The sequence below is a fragment of the Crinia signifera genome, chromosome 2 (assembly GCF_055691185.1).
Source record: "Crinia signifera chromosome 2, ASM5569118v1, whole genome shotgun sequence".
Classification (NCBI taxonomy): Eukaryota; Metazoa; Chordata; class Amphibia; order Anura; family Myobatrachidae; genus Crinia; species Crinia signifera.
This window is the reverse complement of record NC_139218.1, coordinates 285,417,085-285,444,125: the sequence shown is the minus strand read 5'-3', so window position 1 is coordinate 285,444,125 and position 27,041 is coordinate 285,417,085. Positions and strand designations below refer to the sequence as shown.

Sequence of the window (27,041 nt, the reverse complement as noted above, 5' to 3'; positions counted from 1 at the left end):
TCCCCGAGACCCAATTTAACATTTATTCCAATGTAAAAAGCCCCCAAAACCCCAATTTTAATTGCTAACCCCCCTCATGGGTGAAATGGCCCTCCCATTGTTAACGCCACCCCACTAGTGGCGAGCCCCGCAAGGGGACGCGGAATACATGTGAAGTAGTCCACGTCCGCTCGCCACGCTTCGGGCTCGCCACACTATATAGAATCAACTCCACGCCGACGTGGATAGTGGGGGTATGAAAAGGTCGGAGGACGTGTACCGCCGCCCTTCGCGGGCTCGCCACGCCTCGTGTTGGCGTTGATAGGGCTGGTGGCGTTAACAATGGTTATTGGGGCTCACGATTTTTATCTTATAGCATCTTATGCATCTCGTGGATCTTACGGATGCAGAAGATCCATGAGATGCATAAGATGAGATCTATACAATTAAAAAATAATTTCAAATTGTATTGATTGTATGCCTTAAGTAAGGCATACAATCTATGCGATGGGCGCCGTGCTAGGAAATAAGTACCCATTTGACGATGTGGAGTGGGTGGACCAGATTCTCCATTGGACACTGATATTCTAGGCAATGCACTAATTAGTTTGGCCAGCTACAAAGTGCTCGACTGCCACCAGGTTTACCTCTATTTAGAACTTATAACAATGCCTGAACCATGTTTGTGTACTGATTTGTCAGTTGTGACCATCTCTATGTTTTGTTTGTTATATATCAGTTGTCCTGATTTGCTTCTATTATGCAGTGTAAAATTATGAAAAAATATCAGTTGTCCTGATTTGCTTCTATTATGCAGTGTAAAATTATGAAAAACATATTCTAAACAAGCACAAAAAGAGAAAAACTAAAAAAAACCTTTGCATTTCCATTCATGCTTTTTACTGACATGCACGGATTTCAGAAGCAGAACCACTATGGTGCGATATAATACATTTTCTCCACACAATTTCCTCCTTTCACTGTGTGAATTACATTTACATTTGAATTTCATGTGCCAAATCCTTTATCTGAAACTCACGTCAGTAACCACTGCAAAAAAAACTGCAAAATACTAGTTACTTTTCATTGAAAGCATAGATATAAGAAGTCACTGATACACCATTTGCTCAATTGCATCAATTTATCTCTTAATGAGGTACTGAGTAGCAGACATGTTTTAACAAGGCCAAAATTACCATGACCTAAACTATATAAATGTGCATTTTCCAGTCTTACCTTGCTTTAATAGGAAAATTCTGGCTCATGTCTCGCAAAACCTTCAGTGCTTCATAAGCAGGAGTGGAGGAAATTTTTGAGGCTGCTTGAAAGCTCAGATCTAAAAAAGAACAAAATAAAACCATCACAACAAAAACAAAAAAAAAACTATGCAGCTAAGCAAATTTGGTGAAAATTATAGCGTTCTATTCACCAATAAAGAGATTGCTCAAGACAGATAATGTAGAGCACATTTCACAGAATTCCTGACACATTCTTCCAGTTAGCAGGAGACAAACAATGTACAGTATCACTTCTTAAACTACAATGAGCTAACGGGAAGAAAACATGCTGTCCACAGTAGGAGAGGATTTTTTTTTCTACAAGGATAACTTTGATTTTAGTTCTAAAGAACAGTCAAAGTTATTTGATGCCATGTGCCCTTTTTTCACAGTTTGCAGGAAGCTCGTGAACATTAGACTATCAATGAAATATGCTCATTAGAAAAGTTAAACAAAACCAAGTACTAACCTTGACTTTCTATGAAATCAAATGACTGGCAGAAGGCAGTATATATATGTTTCATTACATGTACAACTTTGTTTTATCAAATCATATCATAATATATTTATATATATATTTTAAATATCCACATAGCTGACTGATTGGTATCTGGTCGATGGGTTGACAGTGTCAACACCATATGGTCAACACGGCAATGGTTGACACATGAAAAGGACCAAGTGAATTTTTCGGAAAATGTTTGGACGGTTTCATAATTTTATCATCCACATGTATCCAGGAGGAGCGATATTAAGCATCTGGCCTGAAGCATGGCAGGCAAAGCAAGCCATGTGATGGGACTTGGAACACGGACACCCCAGAAATGTGAAAAACTCATGTTGACTCATGTTCATTAGGTCTACAACAACTAGGTCGACAAGCATTGGGTCGACACCACAAGGTTGACATGGGTCAATGTCGACATGGCATTAGGTCGACACACGCATTAGGTCGACTGGGGCTAGGTTGACAGTCAAAATGTCGACATGGGGTTTTTCCGTTTTTTTGAGCCGACAGGCGGTATTTCATGCCCTACCATCCACTAGGCCTGGGCATGGTGGGAGAATAAAATAGTGTGCCGAGCGTAGCGATGCACCATGCCAGTAGCATAGCGAGTGATGCGAGGGGAGGCGGTGCACTTCAAACTGTGTCGACCTTGAACTGTATTCAAACCTTGATCCATGTTGACCTTGATCCATGTCGACCAAGTGGTGTCGACCCAATGCTTGTCGACCTAGTTGTTGTAGACCCAACGATCCCAACCGTTCAGGTGTCGACCTTTTCCATATCTATATTTTACATGTGTTGGACTTTTGTCTGTTGACCTTTGGTGTTAACTTAATGACTTTTGACCCTTTATACCATAACCATCTGATTTGCATAAGGATTTCTTATGCCTACACTGAGATCAAAATGCTCAGTCTGCGAACACTAATGATTTCCATAACAAAGTAAGCAAAAATAAAATAAATTGCAAGGATTAAAAATCATCTTATTATCAGATGGGGAATAAGAAGCAATTTTGGATAGAGTCTACTTGTGAAGAATTAACATTAATGCATTGATTGGTGGGGCATTAATACGTAATGATCTGTGATTGATAACAATGTGCTGGGGCATATTCATAGAAAGGATGGAGACACAAGTGTGCAAATAAAAAAGTGTTCACATCAGAAAAACGCAGGATATTTTAAAGATCTAATATTCCACACCAAGGAGTTTGAAAGTAATTGGTTCTTTACTCCACCATCTGTGGCTGTACTTTAGCTCATACAAAAATCAATACATGTTTACATTACATAACAAGGAGAGTTCCTGTGCCAGCAGATGAAGTGCATAGTAAATGAATACATTTGCTCCTGATATGTACATCTCCATACAGTATGTCATTTAGTTGGCTGAACACTTTGCCAAAGAGCTTGATGATAAAATAGTAAAACTTCCTTGGAGCTCATAGGAGTCACTATTATTGCCATAGAAAATAGCTTAAATAATAAAGAGTAAAAAAATACAGACCTAGAAAGACAATTTCTTGAAGATGGAGATCCAAACTCAATTCTACACTTGCACATAGAAGAAGTCCCCCCTCCATTTTATAAAACCCTTTGCTGTGGTCTGTGAAAAAGCTTTGGGTCGGAATGAGACAGTCACAACATAAATGCTCACAAATCCTTATTCCTCCCACTAATTAATAATCCTGACTTTCAGAATGGCTAAGCATATTACCCTTTTAATATTTGGAAGGCGGGGGGTTTTAAATATTGGTAACCTGGTCTACCGTTAGAGTCAGAGGCCGCTTACATTCAAGGAGGCATCAGAAAGGTTTGCAGTTGAGGGCCCTTAACCGATAGGTTTTCTATTGGTCCAGTATTATAGTGGATCTCTCACGAAAATTTTTCACATATTGGGGCAGATATATTATAGCGGCGCTTATCGCGCCACTATAATACTTCCTGCTTCGCTTCATTAGCGAGGCGAAGCCGGAGGGGAGACCAACAAGATGTATTAACATCTTGTCCGCCGAAGCGGGGGAGCACTAACTCCCTCCTCCGGCGATGTCCCCTCCTGGAGATAATGCATCAGTTTACACTGATGCGCTGTCTCCTGTCCCCCGGGCGGCTGCACTGGGCATGCGCAGGATCTCGCTGCTCACACGAGATCCCCAGCGCAGCCCACAGCTAACAGCAGGGACAGTCCTGTCCCTGCTGTTTAGATAGGGCTTCGCCAGTCTGATGCTGGAGAAGCCAAAAGCGGCAGCAGGCGGAACGGTCAGCAATGCTGACCGTTCATACATTCGGCCTGCTATCATTTAGATAGCAGCGCCGATATGGACAGGGGCGCCCCTGCTGGCTCCTTCATACATGGGGGAGAAGCGGTATAGTGCACATAACATGCACTGATACCCCTTCTCCCCATAACAACCCTTCATACATCTGCCCCAATGACTGGCTTAATCCTGTTGATAAATTACTCCAGAAAGAAACATTCATTCATTTTCAAAGCCATCTCTTTCGCTTACAATTTTTTTCAAGTACCTTTGGATTATTCTTCACATTCTATAGGTATAGCATATATTTCATTTTCCATTCTTGGAGATGTCTGATTTTCACACATTAAAGCATTTACATTTTCTCTTCCTCTAGATATCAGGAAATGTTTTTAAATATATTACATAGAACATACCTAACTAGACTCTCAATACAATTGAGATTATTGGAAATGTAGACACCAACAAGCTGGCCTTTACCACTGTTTATGGCAGTGCCCACTAATCGTACTTTTGGGTCCAGATTAGAAACTACACTGGAAATCTAGTAAACTACAGTATATGGTTCTAAAGGGGTGTACACACTGAGAACTTTTAAACATGAGATTTTGACTAGATGGTCAAAATCTCCTAGAACAGTGGTTCCCAAACGGTCTACCTAGGCACCCTGGGGTGCCGCCTCAGGACACTTGCAGGAGTGCCTTGGGTAGGTGGACCAAGAGCAATTCATATTATTTATGGTCAATGTACCAGTCCAAACGAGTGCTTGTGGCTGCCAATCATAATATATGTTGACAAACAGAAGCAAATCCTGTCCCTCACCAGATAACTGTGACATATAAAACACAATGCACTTAATGTAACTTTTTTTTCTGAATTTCTCGATAAGAAGCATTTGGCCTAGGGGTTCCTTGAAAATATTTTGATGCTCTAGGGTGCCGTGATTCAAAAAAGTTTGGGAACCACTGTCCTAGAAGGTTAGCCAAAATCTTCCTATTTTTCTCCTGCTTAGTCAATATTGTCTAGCAGAAATTGCTTAGAATAGATTGACTGTGCAGGCAAGAAAAATTTTGACTAGATCATAGACTATCATTGCATAGACAAAATCTACAGTGCATCTAGCCAAAATTGCTTAGTCAAAATTGTCCATTAGTCAAAATCTCCCCGTGTGTACACCCCTTAATACCAGAATGGGCACTTTCGGGAATTCTCCCAAAGAATTTAACTATGACCAATGGTGTCAAGAATTTACTACTTGCCATCAGCTCAGCAGCACGTAAAGCGAGTTTACAAATATGAAATATAAAACCAGAACCACCATCATTACAATTATTTGAGGCCAAGTTAGTCTATCAATATGCAAAAGTGCAATATTTCTTTGAAGCATGGGAAAGCTACATCGCCACTATCAGTCCCGGTACGTACACAAATTCATATCTTAATATTTTTCCTACAACTGATGTTAAGCTCACTGGTCTATAATTTGCCAGGACTACTCTTATACCTTTCCCTAATCTCTAGTCCCTGGGTACCATACCGGACTAAATTTTTTTATCAAATATGGAATGCAACTACTCCCTTAGTTCCATCAGAACTCTCGAGTGAATTCCATCTGGACCTGGTAATTTATTAGTTTTTATTTAGTCTTTTATGGACCTCTTTTGTAGTGAATTATGTAAATCTCCCAGGCCAGGGCAGTATATGAACAGAATTATTTTACTAAATAAGGAAATATTGTATATACTGTAGATAAACATGCCCCAAAGGCTGTATTCTTTTCAATGAAGAACTATTTTAAGCACAGTAGCATTACTTTCAATTGTACAGAAAAAATGGCCTTATCTGTTTAATTGGATCCAGTGTGCTTGACCAGTGAGCGGGATGCATCCTACTGAGCATAATCCCAACAGTGGCTTGGTAGGCAAAGTTGTGCGCCACCCCTACATGCAGCCTAAAGCTACCCGCCCCCCCCCCCCCCCCCCCACACACACACACACACACACACAATCTAACCCTAACTCTTTCCCCATTGGTGCCTAATCCTAAACCTCTCCCCTTAGTGCCTAAGCCTAACCTAACCCACCCCCTTGTAATTTAACCCTAGTCTCCCCTTCCCACCCGTACCCACCCCTAGTTTTTAAACCTTATCCTCCACCCATCCTAATACTATGACACCTCGACATACTTAGGGTCAGGATGTCAGGATTCCATCACCAGTGGTTTTGCAGTTGGTTCGAGATTCCAGGACCGTTATTTCAAATGGTAGCATCCTGATAACTGGCATCGTAAATTACATTCCGTTTAATTTTACTTGAATTCATTTTTGAGAGGTCCCTTCTTTCTGTGTTTCTAGATTTCCACACATGCTCTAAATGTCTGGTATAATTAAAGTTAATAAAATAATTTAACAGTCCAATACTTTTTATTTACCTAATTTTGTCGACTTTTAATTCACAAAGCTTTGGGAGGTTCGGGTCAACATGAAAATAAACAGTTAATGTAGCTAATTAAAATGCTTAATGGGAAGTCAGAAGTAAACACTGAAAACTAAAGGTGAACTTTATCCAGAAAGTCCAGACAATACCTGTAGACTCTGACAGACACCTAACTCTCTCCAGGGGGATGCGTCAATCTGTAAAATGTGGCCAAACCTCCATAAATATCACTTGCCACATATACACTAAGCCCTAGAATGCAATAGATACCAGAACTTGGATGCAGTGGGCTGCAACATCTTTAGATGGAATTGATTTATAGAAGCCTATGGTCTTCTTTCGCATTCTCCACTGACAGCAATCCAATCGAATCACTTCCAGCACCCGCCACAGCACATGCGCCACTAGAAGCATGTGCAGATGGGAAGCCAGGTCATAGACACTGAAGTCCTCTCTTTTCAAAGGATAGCTCTTACCAAAAGTGCAGCTGTTTGGCTTCACTGTGACTGGCAGTAACTTCCTATTTGAAGTCCGGCGTGCCAGTCACTTATGGCAGTCCGAATGGGAGGTGTTCAGTCAATACAATTCTATGCGTCTGCTCCCGAAGCAGCCCCACAGAGGCTGGGACCAGTGCATGCACAGTACCGAAGAGGCTACTGCGCATGCGCCGATCCCGCGATGGTGATCGGGACCAGAAGATTGAGGCGGCGGTGAGGACCTGTGGTAACCAGCAGCAGTGGCACCAGAGGGGGGTAGCCCGGCATCTCGGCAGCCCCTCTACTCTGATGAGATAAGAGCCGCCACTGATACTAAAGCACAATTTTTTGAACTATAAATGATTATGTAACAAAATAATCAAAGACACAGGTTATTGAACATACAATCCTGTTCCACAGCACCTCATTCAAGATGTACCTGAGGTAGAGTCATAAGAGTAACAGTTCACTATATGAACTAACAAGTAAACAAGGCATCAATTCTTGAGTAAACCCATCAGCTTTTAATAAGGCTGTCAATATTTTATTTTCCTTCTATAAACCTTCCAGCTAGAAAATACTACAGTGTATTGTGATTATGTGCCAAAATTGGCAGAGTTCCACAAACACAAGCAAAATGAACACTGAATTCTCAATAGTTTCTGCATAGACCAGGGCCTGTCAGAATAGCTATGAAAAGGACCAGTTGCAATGAACAGTTTATGTATACAGCATAGTTGAATAATAAAATATTTAACCACTTATTTTGTCCAATCCATGATAAATATTCACCAGCCATATTATAAAAAAAAAAAAATAGTAATCAGCTCTACATTCGCTCTCCCACTTCTGCAGTGCAAGTACTGATAGCTACACAATACATTTTGCTACAGAAGTTAAAAAGTACTGTTCAATTGCATTCTGAAACTATCTTCATTCAAAAGACCAAAGAATTTCCATTGTGACCATCTGTCTACTCTCCATGACAAAGTCTTGTCCAGCTGAAATCAATATAATGTACAAATAGAAAAAAATATAGGTACTTATGTAATATCTGGGCTCCCGTTTTCCTTATGAGACTGCGTGCGCTCGCCACGCTTCTGTCACGGAGGCTCGCTGCGCTCGCCACACTATATAAAATCAACTCCATGCGTAGTTGGATAGTAGGGGGTATGAAAAAATGGGGTGCATTTAACATGGGAGCCCAGATAATACATAAGTACCAAAATATATATACCCCCCCCCCCCCCCCTGTAATTAAAATTCAAGTAAAGATAGAAAATCACTCCAATAACAGGTCATTCCATATTTAGGAGCTCACCACAAACATGAGAAGGTTTGAAGGATTCCATTTAAATGGTCTTGTGACATGCATATCAAATATCCTAAAGAAGACATGTGAACCATATCAACCAGTCAGATTCTAACTCTTTAATTTAGCACAATGCAGAAAATTATAGCTGGAATAGGAATGGTTGCTATGAGCAATACAATGTGATTGGCTGTGATCCTCTTCATTTTAAAGCAGCCAATCATCCTGTCCATGCTCACAGGAGCTTGCCACAAGTCTTTCTTGCAGACAGACACATCAGGGAGAAGGGCAGTCAAATAGAAAGCCAGTAAGCTGTGCCACGCGCAGTCTTCCCAGCTCTCTGTATGGCCAGATCTCAAAAGGCCATCAGCCTATCTAGCATTTACCAGAAGTGACAGATGGAGAGTTCGACCCAGAGCCATCACCTGAACAGTGAAGCTCCTTTTCAATTTAACAGCCACACCCAGAATACTCCTCAAACAAATTCTGCCCAATTCCTGATCAATGATGTTGTACATTATCCTGCAGGAATATTCCACTATTGTGGGTGTACATTAAGGGCAGCAGAAATTAACTGCAACATAGCAGTTACCAGTTAATAAAGGGTTCAGGTGGACCAGCAGGCACAACCCATGCAATGTGAGCACACTACAAACCATTATGTAACCATCGCCTGCCTGCATGATGTCTGATCCCCATGGGGTCCATGGCCTCATGGGGTCTGTGCCACACCTGAACCCTACCATCAGCCTGAAACAAATCAAATGGTGAGTCTTTGGACCACACCCATGTTGCCAGTTCTCCAGGTTCCAATTAGCGATATCACAAGTCCAGCTGAGGTGCTGTGTCCTGTGTCATAGTGTTAACAGCTGTACACAGGTGAGACTTTTCCCCACACATGCTATGGAAGCTAAAGAATGCTACACTGACATGATGGATACAGGTCTGATACTTTCTGAATAAGGATGGGATTTGAGCCAGTGTATCTTGGTTGTTACCAAGGAATTCTGTCCAGGCTCCGCTGGTCACCATCATTAAGCACCTGCGGTCAGTTACTGTGCTGTCCATAGTGGATGGCAAAACGGTCAAGTCAGGGTCATCTCCAAATAATCAGCCCCCATGCCAAACCCAAGCATATTATACCAACCTTATTTAACACACAAAGTACCCGGGCTTTACAATAAAATAACATCCTGTTTTTAATGGATATTTATCAAACCTTTGAGAAAAATAAAAGAAGGAGCTGCTCATAGAAGATGATTTGCAGCCACAGTCGTTTATCTAGCCCAGTTTATAAAAGATCAGAAGCTGGTTGTTTGCTATGGGCGACTCCTTTTATCTCCCTTGAAAGTTTGATAAGTCTCCAATCTCAGGGTTTTTATAGTTATCCTACCAGTGATAGTATAACAAAATTTCTGTTTATTAAATAAAATAAAAATTAATTACAATTACCTGACATCGCTTACATTTATGGAGGACTAACCTGTAAGACGTCGACACAAGTGTAGAATGACACATGAACCAGCTTTTATTTCCCACAAGCTAAATGCGAGTTTAACTCACATAATGCTATAACTCTGCCTCCTGAGTATTTTGTGCTCTTTTAAATGGAGGGAAAAAATGTTTGTTCTCTCTAGCGTTAAAAATCACTGTTTTGTAATTGCCAGACTATTTGGTTGCTATAGCAACTTAAGACTGCAGTCCTTTGGGGAGACGTACATTTTAGCTTCCTAGACACTTTGGGGGCTCTGTTATATAGACTGAAGTGACAGTTCTAGTAGTAACTACCATTAAAATCGACGGGTATTGTCAAACAACATCGCCAGGAAAGCCTAATAAAAAATAATATCCTTAATATTTTCGAAACAAACCTCTAAAAAAATAAAAAAAAAAAACATATAGAAAATAGCCCCTAAAGGAAGCATATCACCTAAATATAAGATCCAAATGTTCTGTGACAATTCTATGCATTTGGGCTTCATAAACATAGCTAATAACGAGGCAGGTACAAGCAACCTCAATGGGACACTAACTTGGGAACTGATGTTTTTGACATAAAGTACATTCTCAGGAGTGACAGAAGAGCTGACATCAGATGCATGTGCAAATCTCTGTTATACCCCTTTCACATCAAAATGCCGGTTTGGAATCCAGGTCTAGCGCTCTTACATTAAACCCGGTTCACCCGGGTTTAACCCTTCTCTTCTTATTACCCAGGTCGAATTGTCGGGATGGTCGATCAGGGTTCTAAGCTTTGGTGCTTTCACACCGCACTTCGACCTGGGTCGGCATGTCACCAATCCTGTAATTACCCAGGTCTGAGGTGTAGTGTGAAAGGGGTATTACTTTATCCTTTGTCTTTAAAAATGGAAGTATGTATGGTGTATACTGCTTTTGGGAGTGTGTCTATTATAGTATATTCATATTACCGTGAAGTAAAGAGACATTAAAACAATGTACAAATAAAAAAATTGTCACGGTGTGTAGACTGTATATAAACTTATGTATGCACTGGTGTATAGAGAACAGATACCAGTGGCCTACTGTATAGAATGGCATATCTTTAAAAATTCTGTCTCAGACACACAAAAACACTATGATCTATATTTTACATTTGAGCAAGGTCTGGTCTAAATAGAAGACACCACATGGGACCTACTGACAATTTGAGAAGATCAGTGTACCATAGCTAGACTGCAGCCACTAAGATTACCAACATCTACAAATGGTTGCTGCTGAGGAGTACCTGAGGCAACATTGGAGTTGGTGGAATTAAATATGCTAATTACATTGAACAGAATTTGCAACCCTTTGTAACTTAAGGGGCCTACACACATGACGATTTGTCGCTTGTTTTTTAGCGATTTTGCTTATTTTGACGTAAATCGCTAAGAAAAATAGTTTACATCGCTGTGTGTGTAGGGTGCACAGCGATCGCGATGCGCATACCCGCGCGTCGCAATCGCTGATAGAAAAAGAATGGTCAGTGCTCATCAATCTAGCTACATCGCCAAGCAAGACACTGCACATCGCTGTGTGAAGTGTGTTGCAGACATAGTGATCAGCGATTGGCGTCACAAGGACACTCCCCGAAGCCCTCCTTCTCCTGCAGCATTATCTACACGTGGATGCAGAGACAAGAGGTGCAGAACCCAGTCGTTAAGTATTTATTAACATTTCCATATTCAACATGGCTTTGCCCTGATAATACAGGATAAAAACCTCCTCTTCATCCATAAAGTGATCCATAATATCTCCAAACACACTTTTCCAAAAGGAGGCCCAAAGAAAAGCAATGCACTCAACTCTGTAAAAACTGCAAGCAGTCAAACAGCCAGTCTGAAAATGCAATGAGGTAATGCATTGGGCACAGTATATATACACAAACAAGAGAAACTCCCACAGTCCTAAAAAAACGCCCCCAGGCCTATTTCCCAACCCATTTTAATTTAATTATCCTCCTTTTTTAATCTCCCTTGCTAACTTCAAATCATCAATTCTAAGTCGCTAAGCAAAATCGCTGGTACACATCGCTGATAAATCACTGGAAATGTTCAGCGATTTTGTTCGAGCGAAATCGCCTATGCTAAGTCGTCCGAACTAAGTCGCTGCCAGAAATCGCCATGTGTGTAGGCCCCTTTAGTATATAGCTGGATCTCAAAGTTTGGTAGTGGGGTCTTTCACAGTTGGATCTCATTGCCTCTTTTGGCAAACAATATTGAGTAAAACTGGATTGAGGGACCACTTGCCTAGGAAAAACGTTCTGCTGTGGAAGTCCATTTGGCAATTTCCTACTTCAAGCATATTTCCATAAATTTATAGGCAAAAGCTTATACTGCTTGAAAGATCTCCCTCGAAATACCGAATAGAGAAAAGGGATGCCCTCACCATTTGTTTTATGTATTATTTATTAATTAACAGTTTCTTATATAGCCGCACACATATTCCGCAGTGCTTTACAGAGAATATTTGAACATTCACATCAGTCCCTTCCCCAGTGGAGCTTACAATCTATAGTCCATACCACATGTACATGCACACACAGACACAGTGAATTTTGTTAGGAGCCAAATAACCTAGCAGTATATTAAATATATACATAGTAAACTATGCACAGCTAGGGCCATGGTGGGAATAGAACCCATGACCTCAGTGCTGTGAGGCAGTAATGCTAACCATTACAACATCCATACTGCCCCATTTTATCCACCTCCCAAAAAATAGACTGAACTAGTAACTAACACTTAGACAAATGATTTAGTCTCTACAGATGTATAATTGAGAATAAAAGGAAGTCCTGTATCTTACCTTGTAACTCCCACACTTTTAGAGGCACCATCTCATTTGTACTTTCAATGAGATGTTTTCGTAATTCTACCAGATTCTCTTTCAGATCAGGATACATTTGTCTTGGAAGAAAAACAAAGAAGAAGACTTTATAGAATGAAATTTTGATTCTGCATATGCATTCATTAAGAGACTGTATAGAAGGCTGCCTGTCTCTGTACAGATGCACAATCCAAATGGCAATATAGATATGAAGGTCCAAATATTAATCACAAGATTGAGGTTTCTGTTTACGCTTAGATACTACAGAACTTCATTCCATGCCAGACATTAGAAGCTAGTATAAATATTTATACAGTCCAGAAAGCAAGAGCCTACTCAAAATTTTGGTTGTGTTCAACAAAGAAAAGAATACCTGTTTTATTAATTATTTATGATCTTACCTGTTTCGTTTTATGAATAGCGAAGTGACTGGGGGATAGAACAAGCTAGATCACAGTATTCTCAAAGAAATGCAATACGTCAGATTCCTAACCACTGATGTGCATGACTCTAGGGAAGGGGCAATTTAATGAGATAGGCGCAAGATGCCACAAATTCTTGGATACCTCAGGGCCACCAACATCGTACTTTTACCCCTAATATCCCACAGGACAGAGAAATAAAAGGTGTTCTGTTAGGGGACCAGAATGGCCCATGAGCATTGCGATCATCGAGAGAGGACTTGCCCCCAATAATTGAGTAAACCGTTTAATGTGATCAAACTACACTACTTCATGTGTTAAGGCAGGCATGTCCAACGTTGGCCCTCCAGATGTTGTGAAACTACACATCCCAGCATGCTTTGCAATAGTTTTAGCATTCTCTAATAGCAAAACTGTGGCAAAGCATGCTGGGATGTGTAGTTTCACAACATCTGGAGGGCCAACGTTGGACATGCCTGTGTTAAGGCATTTAATAGCTATACCGATCCAATAGTGAATACTTTGAAAACAGTTCCATACTGAATGCAAAACTTTCCACCATTTGCAAATGATGGGTTACCGGCCACTGTATAGTTCTTATAAGAAATGTTAATTAGACAAACTGTCCTATCAACCTTGGGTATATAGAAACATAGAATTTGACGGCAGATAAGAACCACTTGGCCCATCTAGTCTGCCCCCTTTTAAACATGTTACCTCCAACCATATACTTTTGCATACTAAGAAGTAGACCGATTTACTTTATGCTGGCTCTAAACCTTTTGCTCATCTATGTTTTTATTCAGCGAGGTGTCCAAAGTTGTACACCATGTTCATGAGGATGTGGTGGGACTGGTGACTTCTACAATAGTAAAAGGTGCCCATACATTGCCTGCGAGGTCTCGCAGCAGGGACGCATGTGATCCATTGTGATGGATCGCATGCGTCCCTGCTTCCCGTCCGCCTCGCCGCCAGGAGGAACGGGTGATCGGACAGCCTGCCGGTCCGACCACCTGGTCGAGTCCGATGCGCATGGGACCCGACGGCATGTCAGGAGGGATGATTTGGTCCGATTTAACGAGCCCATTGGTCGCAACCCGCACAAAATTGGACCAAATCGCCTCAGTGTATGGGGGCCTTAATATTATTATTACATCAAATGCATTTTTCACCCTTTTAAACATCCTACTATTGTATTTGCCTTTACAGCTGCTATCTAACACAGTGTGCGTCTACTTAAAATATTCACAGCAGAAAGAGAATAGGCCCCTCTAAGTTATTTCACAAATTAAGAAAGAAGGAATAAATCATAACTACTTCAATCTGATTGGTTAAACACCCCCAAAAAATTAATATCATACAGAAAAAATATGCAGCATTCCTACTGACTATGAGTTTGTTTAATAGAAATTAAACACTTAAATGTTATCCATTTAACTTTTATTCTCCAAGCTACAGTTTTAAGTTACAAAGCATTTCTATATTTGGTCAGATGTCTCTGATAAGTAAAATGTTGGCTAATATTTTTATTTATTTATACTATATGGCAAATGTCTATTATTTATTGCTGCAAGTTTCAGATACTGCAGTAAAAAAGGAGGAAAGATAACTATACATATTTCTCCTGCATATCTTTACAGTTCTTTGAGAGGTGCATACTAGAGTATACTGTACTCTTGCAGTGTCATTTTTAAAAGCATGACATTTAGTTATAAACAGATATAATAAAATGGTCAGTCAGCATTTAAACTAAACATTTGCGTAGTTTATGGATGGGTGTAAAATCTGCTGAAGTAGTGGTCTTACTATTAGTATATTACATATAAAATAAGTGGAGTATACCTGGTAACAGAATCTGTGTGGATTCAATTATCCTAGAAAGCATACCATGAGAGTTATAGGGTGGAAGACAGACGTTTATTCCTGGATATATTCAACTACAACCAATTTTTCTCACCTGGTAAAACTGCGGCTAATGCTCGTTAAAAGATTCCAGGATAATTACTGAGAACTAGGTGTTAACGCATTTGCAGCACCCGCAGTAAGGACAATTATCACGAGATTCCTTTTGGAGTCTCCCGCAGTCGAAAGAAATATGTATTAAAGTGTAGACTGTGGGCTATAACTGAACAGCCTACTGCATTAGCTGGTAGATAATTAAATCCTATCCCAAGAAGTCACCCATGGATGTATTCTGAATTACAATGAAAATAAGTTCTCTTATATTAAATCTCTTCCAGGTATTTACAGATGCATCCACCTCGTTGCACATTAAACAGTACTTCTAGTTGTACCACATCGTGGTGCTATTCTGTAGAACTGAATGTCTTTTTGTTCAACTTTTTCTGTTAAATGATGCCTTATTCACTCCTTTGTAAAAACCTATTAGACCTCTCTCCATACCACACAACAAACTGTTTGGCCATATTTTACACTGCAGCAAAAGTATGGATTGCTTTACATTAGAAGCAATCTGCTCCCCCTTCCATGAAAGCCTTGATTAATAAAATTTGGTGTTTGGCATCCATGGAATATATTTCAGCTCTCCTTTAAGATAATGTACTATAATTGCAGGTGACTTGGGATCCAAAGTATTTGTTCTATAATAGAAGATTGCCTGGCCCTGAGTAAATCCGGCCTTCGTTAACCTATCATTGTTCTGGGAGACACCCTCCTCCCCCTCCCTCTGGATCCTACACCACGCTTTTATTGTAAAATGTATGTTGGTTTTACTTATTTTACAGTTGTTTTTCTACTAGAGCTATAAAATATTAATAGTGGACTAGATTTTCTTGTGTACAACTTTTGCATTTTACATATTCTGATATTTTGAGCTGCTTTGTACCCTATACTTATATTTCTTGATCATTACATTGTATGTCAACTATGTTCATAAATAGAAACATTCAAAAATATACCTTATTCACAAAACATTGCAAATATGTGCACAAGCAGCGTATGCTTATTAAAAAGGATATGCCTGTCTATGTTCTGTGTGCGACTGTGGCTGAGTCTGCATACAGATGTGTCGACTTATATGCTTGCTGCAATACAGGGACAGCATGACATAGCAGGTTGCTTGGGACTGCGAGCACCGGCTATAATATTGGCATGAATGTCAGCACCTGCGCCGCCTCCCATTCACTTATTCAGGACCCAGCAGCAATATGGACGAAAATGCTACGTTACAGTGTTTTGAAAGTAAGACACATAGAAAGAAGCTCGGTCTCAAAGTGCTGAAGCTTTATGTGTAACGCGCCTTTGAGAGCACGGTTGATAGATGTGTCTAGCTGATTGACAGGATTCCGGATTTACTTTTCACGTTACAACTAAACTTTTATTGCTTTACTCAGAATCTTAGTTATGCTTCCAAAGAATTATAACTTAGTATTGATAGTATTAATCGCTATCAGCAGAGTAGCTAAGAGCTCCCAGATATAATTTTGACTGATCACACTGATGGATGCTGAGCCTAATCAATCAGACCTGCATCAAGCTGTATGTCCATTATTAAGCAGAGAGGTATTGAAGTATTCTCCTGTTATTATTTAAAGACTTCCTAGTGTGTTTCCAATTTAACTTACATCTGTATTAAATGCCTTTGGCACACTTTATTTCTATGAGCATGTTGCTGAACAATAAAAGTTGGATAACAATTAATACGCAGACAGTGCATTCATTGAGCTAGGATGTTTAGGTTTCAGTATGGAGTTCTTCTCTGTTCTTTTACAGATACTGTACATTCCACTAAACTTATTTATAATTTATAAAGAGCTGCTATTGGCTCAAGTACTCTATTCATCATTGCATATGCATGTATAATTAGTGCCGTGTCTGAATCACACCCCAGCTTCGTGGATAGCTACAGGAAGTAATATGCATAGATTTCAGGAACTCTGATCTTACTAGCGGTCAGCCTTATCACAATTGCTAAAATATTGACACCCACAGCTCAAAAATATATATACCTCTGCCCAGGGTTACACAAAAAAAGCCATCACCAGAAGGCTGAGACAAACAATGAAAAATAGAAGAATGTTTTTCACAGCTTAAATCACAAACACTGACAGAGCTGCCTTTTACCAAGCAAATTATATTATTGGACATAAACCCCAAAATATATTCAGAATGATCACTTATACTATGTTCACACTGCTAGTGGATTTATTACTTATAGTATGTTCACACTGCTAGGGTGAACTACCCGGCATTTAAATGCCAGGGACTGCAGTGGCGGGCCCTTCTTTTCACTGCTAGGCAAATTCCAGGGTAAAACAGTTCTACCCGGTAATTTGCCTCTTAACACAGGTTTTTTTTTGCAATCGGGGTCAATCCGGGTCGGCATACCCAAGTCTTCAACCCGGGTACAGGGCAAGGTTGGAGACCAGAGAATTTTGACCTGGGTTGACCCGTTCACACTGAAAATAACCTGGGTTAAAAAGGCAAATTACCAGGTCGACATGCTTGACCCAGGAATTTGCCTAACAGTGAGAACGGGGTATTACTCGTCCTTCCTGATCCACATGAAATTTACTGTTTTTTTTTTTTTTTTACATATTACTAAATGTTATTTGCAGATACAATGTAGGAGAGAGTGTGAATGAGCCCTTGCCTCTTGGCCGGTGTTTCAACTTAACTTTAACCAAAGTCCTAGAACTATCACTAGATTTGGTCTCAACGGATTGTGGCCCTCTACTCAGCATGCTTTTATCTAGTATTCTTAAATCTTTTCCAAATGGGTTTTCTGCAATAGTTATTACAAAAACCTAAACCTGAAACCCTTCATTTGGAGTTACAAAAAATAAATAAAAGGCTCACATGTCTAAAATTTTTATGCAACAATATTATTCCATTATTAAAAACTGGCTCCCATCTCCGGTTCACCAATGTTGTAGCACTGACAGGGTGATTCCATAAACAATGATTACTCAACGTGGTTTCCTAGCTACACTTGAATGGAACTCATCTGGGTCATAAACTCCTGCCCCCTGTCACACTGGGCATGAGTTGTATGAATAGACTTAGCACCTTGTCAGGCTGAATGCTATAGTTATCTGTGTGTGCAAACAGCTTGCTTGAATTGGTTCAAATTAAACTTAGAAAAAAAAAAAAGATCTTAAAAATGTCTGCATTAAAAGGATGTTTTGTCGAAGCTGAATACATGAAAGCTTTCTCTAACTTCCATAATTATTTTTCCTGCATAATCATTTTTGGTACAATATTGTATTTTATTTTTCTTACGCAATTGCAAAACGTTTTGATATTTGCTATCTATAGCAATACGATTTTCAGCTTCAGCCTTCGCAAACCTGATTTTGCTATATTCATTGTACAGTATTTCCATAAAAGTGACATTAGCAATATAAATGCTTTCTTAAATTCTTATTTCATGCAGTATTTTCTTATTTAAGCACATCAGTTGCTCTTTTTTCTTATAAATGGTCTTGTCCTACATACCTGTAACAGTATTTATTTAAAATATTTATTTAAAAACCCGATTTGTCCTCTGTACTTTTAATTAAGAGTATACGTTCCAAGTCTGCAAGCTTCATTGCTTCTTTGAGACATGTAAGTTTCAGCCTTCTAAAATTCATAATTTTCATAGCGCCTTTTAGAAAATACCATATCAGGGGTGCGCAAAATACCCAGTCACCGTTTTAGTGACAGTGCAAAACTGTGGCAGGGCATGCTGGGATGTGTGGCTCCACAACATCCGGGTGGCCACATGTCTTGCCCCACTGCAATGTAAAGATATTTAACTTAAGTGTTAATATAATATATATTATTTTCTAAATGCTCACTCACTTGTGCATTAAATATACATATTCTCAAATATGTAGTACTAAATGTAGCACTACTCTCCCTCTAGATCATGCATGTCCAACATGCGGTCCTCCAGCGGTTGTGAAATTACACATCCCAGCATGCCTTGCCACAGTTTTGCTATTAAGGAATGCTAAAACTTTGACAAGGCATGCTGGGATGTGTAGTTTCACAACTGTAGGGCTGCAGGTTGGACATGCCTGTTCTAGATGGTTCATCTACTACTTGCAAACCTACACTTTCATCAAGTAAAATATAATAAAATAAAATGGTATCCTTTACCAATTGCATTGGCCAAATTAAAAGGACCACCACTTGTTCATTCCTGTATTTTTGAATGTATATCTACATTCACAATATTTGATAAGCTTAATACACACTAGACGAGAAAGTAAAAGATCTCTCTCAGAAGGGCCCTTCTGAGTGATATTTTTTGACTATCTCATCTAGTGTGTACACTCCATATCATTAATGATGCGCGCTCCCGCACATCTTTAACGACCGCCTCTGGAGGGTACAAGTTTTAATGAGTGAGAGGTAATACATGGTTTATAATTTAAGGGAGCGTTGAAAGGGGCAGTCAAATCATCTAGAATACAATTTTTGAATCGGAGAATAGAGGGCAGTTTTGGGCTAAAACTAGTAGATACACAGTTTAATCTGCTAATAAAGTAGATCATATAATCTGTTTTAAAAAATGTAAACATAACATGCATAAAGATAAATGCAATTTTGCAAACTTACATCAATTTATCAAAGTAAAACCCTTGAACATCTTCAGTGATTCCATCATGTGACTTTACAGTAGAATTGATGGCTGTATTAAAAAAAAAGCAGAAAAAAGCAGCTGACTGTATAAGATATTAGTAACAAGAGATCATGAATATATACTGTATGTCATGCTGGGTGGTAGATTAATAACTTTGCTTTGTAAAACATGTAACTGAATGAGTTTAAATATCAAAATAATGCATCCATCAGTCACACTGAGGTTTCATTATAGAACATTTAATGAGCGTTGATATTCTTAAAGCTATAGACTTAGAAAGTTGAAGTGTACAAAATGCACACTAAAAACTTTCCGCCTCGACAATTGCACCAAACATGAAACAAAAAAAGGAGGAAGTACCAGTGCATATAGATCTTTCCAGGTATAACTTACACTAATGGTAGGTAAGTGTCCTTATTTGTAGGTGAAACAAGTTCTTTTAAACTAGATGCTTGAATGGTCAATGGTCAGAAATGCATTAAGCAGGTGTTCCCGTGGCTGGTAGAATCGCTGCTTATTTTTACTTGTACTGTTTGGACTGGAGGACCCCTGGAATTTCCATCCCGAGGAGAAAGGTGTCCGGAGCCTGGAAACATCGGTGAAAGGATTCCTGGGTGTAACCTCCCACATGTTATCACCGGCTGGTGATAATATGCGGTTTTTAAATCTGGAAATTGTGAGTGCAAAATAAATTGTTTTTCCCCTTTGAAAAAAGGTGTTGCACTATTTTCTGTTTCCGTTTTAGAGCATTCGAATATCCAACAGTTACTGAAGAATTTGGTGACCTTCTCCTATTTGAATAACTTTAGGATTGACCCAAGTTTAAAATAACTTGTTTCACCTACAAATAAGGACACTTACCTACCATTAGTGTAAGTTATACCTGGAAAGCGCTATATGCACTGGTACTTCCTTCTTTTTTTGTATCCTATGTCTTGATAAAGTTGGTGAACTTTCTTTTACTGGTACTAGCTGCTTCCAGGCATCAGCGCAAAAGAATTGCATATTCTCTGTTCTTGTATTCACCAAACATGAAAGCTAAAATAAGCAGGGCCCTCCTTGCCTTTTCATTTAATACACCTCATCCACCTTGTATATTGTTATTTGAATGTACTGTACTATAATATACTTTTGGTTTAACCCAAATATTAATCATATACTCTCATGTGCAAGTAAGCACTATGTTCCCTTTAGGACTGAGTACATGAATCTGGGCAAAATAGTGTGATGGGAAACAATAGAGAATCTGAATAGTCGGATACCCACAGCGCAATAATAATTCTGCCCAGGGTGACACAAATAAAGCTATCACATAGAGTAACAAACATGAAAAACATGAATACACTACACAATAGTCACATTGGCAAATGAAGATCCAAATTTGTCAATATTGTATCTAAAGGACTCAGAAAAAAGAAAAGACCATAGTGCAAAAATGCCTTATGAAAAATGAAATGACAGCGCATATCATAGAAATGATCTTTTTCTTTTCTCTTCTTTTTCTGAACCAATCCTAAGTCACCTATAGGGATTTGATAAAGGAATTGATGGTGCAATATTGTTTGATTAAAAAACATAACAATTTATTGGTGCACTCACAATTAGAATAAAAACATGAGCATATCACCCATAGAGGGTAAATAATCCTGGACGCTGGATTGACAGGGTTTCACCTTGAATGGTTTGCTTAGCCCGAAAGCGAGCTCAAGCCAATTCATTCATCACCACCGAATGGACCTAACCGCACTGCGGGATCCAGACCAACCTTGGGCATTTGGAGACTTCTCCCCTTGTTGAGGTAAAACCCTGTCAGTCCCTCTAAGGGTGACATGACATGTTTTTATTCTAATTGTGAGTGCACCAATGAATTTTTATATGTTTTTATCAAACAATATTGCACCATCAAATCCCTATAGGTGACTAAGGATTGGTTCAGTGTCTTGGGGAGGCAACTACCAAGCTATTGAAGGTGTTTACAGACAGTCCCAATGACAACTTGCACCCCTCACATGTGGTTGACAGTTAATTGGATTGAGCCCTTTGCACTAAATCTTGAGAGTTACATTTTGCACCTTGGATCTAACATTTTAGGAAATACTGTAAAACCCCATTTTATTGCACTGCAGAATTCATAAGTGGGGCAATAGTATATATATATATATATATATATATATATATATATACATACACACACACACACACACACACACACACATATATATATATATATACATACACACACAGTGAGTCAGAGTCCTGACCTCAACCTGATTGAGATGCTGTGGCATGACCTCAAGAGAGCGATTCACACCAGGCATCCCAAGAATATTGCTGAACTGAAACAGGTTTGTAAAGAGGAATGGTCCAAAATTTCTCCTGACCATTATGCAGGTCTGATATGCAACTATAGGAAATGTTTGGTTGAGGTTATTGCTGCCAAAGGAGGGCCAACCAGTTATTAAATCCAATCCAAGGGTTTACATACTTTGTCCACCCTGCACTGTGATGGTGTGTTCAATAAAAACATGAGAAAATGTAATTGTTTGTGTGGTATTAGTTTAAGCAGACTGTGTTTGTCTATTGTTGTGACTTCGATGAAGATCAGAAAATATTTTATGACCAATTTATGCAGAAATCCAGGTAATTTCTGAACCTAAAGGGTTCAATATCTATCTATCTCTAATTATTATTATTAGAAGGATAAAAACAATATAGGGAAATTAAACGTTAGAATTCAGTGGGGCAGGTAAAGATCTCGCATAAGGTGCGTACACACGGGGGGAGATATATTGCTAGCAATATATTGCTGAGCAATATATTGCTCAGTGTCTCCTTTTCAACAAGCGACCAGAGATGGTCGCTGTTGAAAAGGAACCTCTGCTGGGGGTGCCGCAGAGGTAATTAGCTGGTCGCAGGAGCAAGCTCCTGCGACCAGCGATTACAATGGGGCAGAAAACGGGAGCGCGCACCCGGCGATTTATCGCCGGGGCACACTCCCAATCACTGGCAATATGGTCGCCTGCGACCATATTCCCAGCGATTACAGCCCATATCTCCCCCGTGTGTACACAGCATTAACCTTATCCATACAGTGCTATATTCTAGCATTTGAACGCATTTCAAATATGGTTATAGAGCGGAATACACAAATGACTAACAGTCTAAAAAAAAGTCTGCATTGCAAGGAGGGGAGACATTATGCAGACAATTACCACAAAGAAATAGGAAATGTACATAATTAGGTAGAAAATGCCATGTAGCAGAAGTTGTTAGCTTTTTGGTAGGAACATATGTACAGAAAAAAAAACAACTGTCAAATAGAAGCACATTAAACAGAATTACAGTGACAACACAGGATATCGTGTCTTCAGTGCTCTTTCCAAAAGGTCTAGCTGCTCTTCACCAGCTAACAAAATAAAACCTTTAATACGACCTATTGTTTGGTGCAAAGCAAATTTAAATCGGATATGCCTGTGTATACCTTTTGGACAAATTAGGTAAGTGTAGCTAAAAGTGGTCTACAATATAGATGTGTAGCTTTAATAAACATATACTCAGCAGACACTAATAAGCATACTTTCAGCGCTGGCTCTACCATTAGGCAGCAGCCTAGAGTGCTGGGATCTGTGGGGCTCCACTGAATCACATAATTAAGTATAGCTCCGTACACACGGAGCAATATATTGCTCACTATCCCGTTTTCATCAGCGACCAAAGATTGTTACAAATATAAAGGAGACCCTCTGCCAGGGGAAACCGCTTATTGCAGGAGCATGCTCATCCGACCAGCGACCACCCCAGGGCTGGTCAGAGGAACGCGCTCCCAGCGACAGTCACCCCGTACACACGGGTATATAGGTTAGAATCACCCCGTGTATGTGGGGGGGCCTTATGTCGATAAGCGATAAAGTTCCTGGTACTTTATCACCGGCCAATCAGCTCCTGACTGATAACTGTACCTTTTTAAATCCAGCCTGTAACTTATCAGTCTGGAGCCGATTGGTCGGTGATAAAGTACCAGGAACTTTATCACTTCTCCTCCCTTATCACTGCTTCATACATTTTCCCCTGACTGCCTGGTACCCACTCTCTCTCCACTTTATCGCTCTCAAAGGTTTGATATAACTCCCAATTAAATTATCCCATTAGTATGGAATATGGTCATTGGGTCACCAGCAAGTTGTTAGACAGTCATTAGGTCGACATGCATTTAGGGCGACATGCAGGAAGGTCGTCAGGGTCATTAGGTCGACAGTCAAAAGGTCAACATGGAGTTTTTCACTGTTTTTTGAGCCGACATGTGCCGACAAATGGTATTTCATGCCCTACCATCCACTAGGGCATGGTGGGTTATTAAAATAGTGTGCCGAGCGCAGCGAGGTACCAAGCCCGAAGCATGGCAAGCGTAGCGAGCCATGCAAAGGGATGCAGTGCACTTTAACTTGTGTCCATATCGACTGTGTCGACATTCGGGTAAAAACAAACAGTGAAAAACCCCATGTCGACCTAATGACCCTGTCGACCTAGACTCATAGCAACCTTCCTGCATGTCGATCTAATGACTGTCCAACAACTGGTGACCAACTGAAGCACACCCATTAGTATATGCTGGTCAGAATTTTGACCCAGGGAGCCATTTCTGGGCATTCCAATGGATGGATTTGTATGAAGGCTTTAAGGAACTATTAGAACTGCCAGAAAGAAGTATACATCAACTACTAAAATAACTGAATGACAGAAGTGGAGGTGAGGAGTACCCAAAAGACTTGGATTTATTTTCTCTCTGTTATTAATGTTCCTGTTCCAACTCACAATGTAACAGATTATGAACAGAAAGGAAAGCTGGGATTAGGGTTACAGGTGAACAGGTGAGATACAGATAACTCCTGCTGCTTTTAAATATTTTATCACAGTTGCTTTGCACAAAGATGCAGTAACTACAGTTAAAGTGCACATCTCAGACGAGAGAGCGAGAATGCAGGTGGCTGTGATTTTGCACTTTGTAGGCTTTTCGTGTGAGGGCCTACATCATAAACCGGCTTTTGAATGTAAAATGGCATGGAATAAAAGTCACTGCATGGTAGCGAACAGTCAGTTATAACTTTAATCTGTAGATATGACATATCATGCAATGAAAGCTTACTTAATCATCAATGATAGATAGAATACATTTGGCATCACCTCTTCAGGCAAGCCTATCATATTTTAGTTCCGTACGCATAACCCTCTGAGGCACTTATGTATTATATAGCTTCCCTTCTGGACCTACAAGCTATGCTATTACTGGTGCCTGTCCTTGTGTTTCCCTCCTATGTCCCTATAGAGTGTAAGCTTGCAGCAGGGCCCTCCTACCTCCAAGTCTGTTGTTACCCAGTTTGTTTTATCACTGTCTACTATTGTAAAGTGCAACAGAATCTGCTGCGCTATGTATAAGAGACTTTAAATAACGAAATAAAAAAAAATATATATATCCTTACAAAGAATTAAAGAATTAAGAAAACCTGAAGTAAAAGTGGTGAAAACCTGGGATCCAATGATTATCAAGCAGTATAGTACAGAATAAAGACAGAGACCCACTTATCCCATACTTAAACAAAAGGTGCTGATTTTGAAGGGATGAGAAAATGTGTAAGCAATGCTCTGACCGAATGGAGGAACTCGGACAGAGTGCAGAGGTGGGAAAAATATAAAAGTGCAATACTAAGGGCAACAGAACTGTGGGCGGTATTCAATGAGAATACCTGCGAGGTGCAGCGAATCCTTTTTAGGATTCGCTGCACATTCGCCACGTTCCGGAGCCGGCGGGCTCCGGTATTCAACGTGTCAGGGGCTCGCTGCCCCTGACTGGCGAATATGAGCTCCTGCGGCGATTGCCGCAGGGAGCCTGAGGACGGTGGCAGGCAGAGAGAAGGAAGTCTCTCTGCCTGCCCCAGAACTTTGTGGGGGGGAGGTGGGCTCCCCGGGTGCCAGGCAGCACAGGCTGCCCCCCGGGGGTGCCAGCAGGGGACCGTATATTCACTATACCCGATCGCAACAATCGGGTGCAGTGAATATATGAATATGTAATGAGCGGCTCGGCTCCGGCGCCCCCTGCTGGCTGCTGTGTAAAAAAATATATATATATATATTTTTTAAAATTAAATATATATTCATGTGCTTACAGCACATGAATAAAAATAGCATGCCCCTCCTCAGAGTAAAATTCCTGATTTTTTGACACCAAATGTAAAAAACAAAAACACTTTATTTTAAAAGTTCACATTCCACTTCACCATAAAAAGATAGCGATTGCTACTCTGTGAATCATGGTGAAAAAAACCTTGAAATGTATTCGCCATGTGGTCATTGAATAGGGTGATTCACCGTTTTAGTCAGAAATTCGCCAAACAGCACAAATTCGCCATAAAAACATGGCGAATCAGGCTCATTGAATACCGCCCATTGTATCAAAAGGGTTAGGAAAAACACAAGGAAAAAGAAGCCAGTGCAGTTTACAAAAATAAGCAGCAAGTATTGTGAAAGCCAAAAAGATGGCTTTTAGGAAATACAGTATAAACTGACACAAACAGATAAAAGATAAATAAATCCATATTGTTAGACAGAAGGAGACTATGGTGTGTACACACTTGTACAATGTGCCTGAGATTTTGACTATATAGCTCATGCAGATCGCACTGTTTTAACCCTTGCGATCCCGATGCGCGCTACCGTATCGCAGCCAGAAAGTCTTGGCTGCATTGACTATATAGTCTAAATTGTATGCAGATAGTCTAAATTGTAATAGTCTAAATTGTACAAGTGTGTAAACACCATAAGAAGGTAATCAGAAGTGCACAGGCACTAGCCGAGGAAAAAATGGCCCAGTCAGTGGGTAAATGAGGTAAAACTGTTTTTTAGGTGTATAGAAGTCAAAGGAGAAAAACAAAAGACTAAACACAGAGAGTGGGAGTCAATAGCAGATCATCTTAATAATTATTTTGTTCAGGGTAAGGGGCCACAGTTACAGTAAGTTGCAGGGATAGTCCGAAAAATTACATAAGTACATTTACAGAGGAGAAGGTCCTAACAGACCTATAAAAACTAAAAGTGGCTATATCAATGGGGCCAGATGGGATAAATTTAAGGAAACTAAATAAGCTTAAAAGGTGTGCTAAAAGCATCATTAACAGAATTATTCAACCAGTCACTAACTACAGGAGTAGGGTTGCCAATCCCGGAGCATTTTTTTAAATCCTGGAATTCGGGATTGAAAAATGTCCGATCCCGGGATTTCCGGGATACCGGGATTGGCTTCCCTATTTAAAAAACCCGCCCCGGTGCGGCCGGGAGGGTGGCAAGTGAAGCTGAGAGGGTGGGCGTCTGATTTCTGATGCCGGGAGGCGGGCGGGTGAGTGAGCGGCCAGCAGCAGGAGCCAGGCAGGCAGGATCCAGGAGCCGTTGCCAGTCAGGCG

At 40.1% G+C, this 27,041-nt stretch overlaps 1 protein-coding gene across 1 annotated transcript in view; it reads right to left on the bottom strand.

The window, feature by feature from the left end:
* UGGT2 (UDP-glucose glycoprotein glucosyltransferase 2) overlaps window positions 1–27,041 on the bottom strand; it is a 290,033-nt gene that overhangs the window by 235,613 nt on the left and 27,379 nt on the right. Inside the window, exons 7-9 of the mRNA XM_083168784.1 lie at window positions 19,566–19,638; window positions 12,556–12,656; window positions 1,216–1,315 (exon numbers count right to left, since the gene is read on the bottom strand). Of these exons, the coding sequence (XP_083024910.1) occupies window positions 1,216–1,315; window positions 12,556–12,656; window positions 19,566–19,638 (274 nt within the window). The remainder of the gene's footprint in view (window positions 1–1,215; window positions 1,316–12,555; window positions 12,657–19,565; window positions 19,639–27,041) is intronic.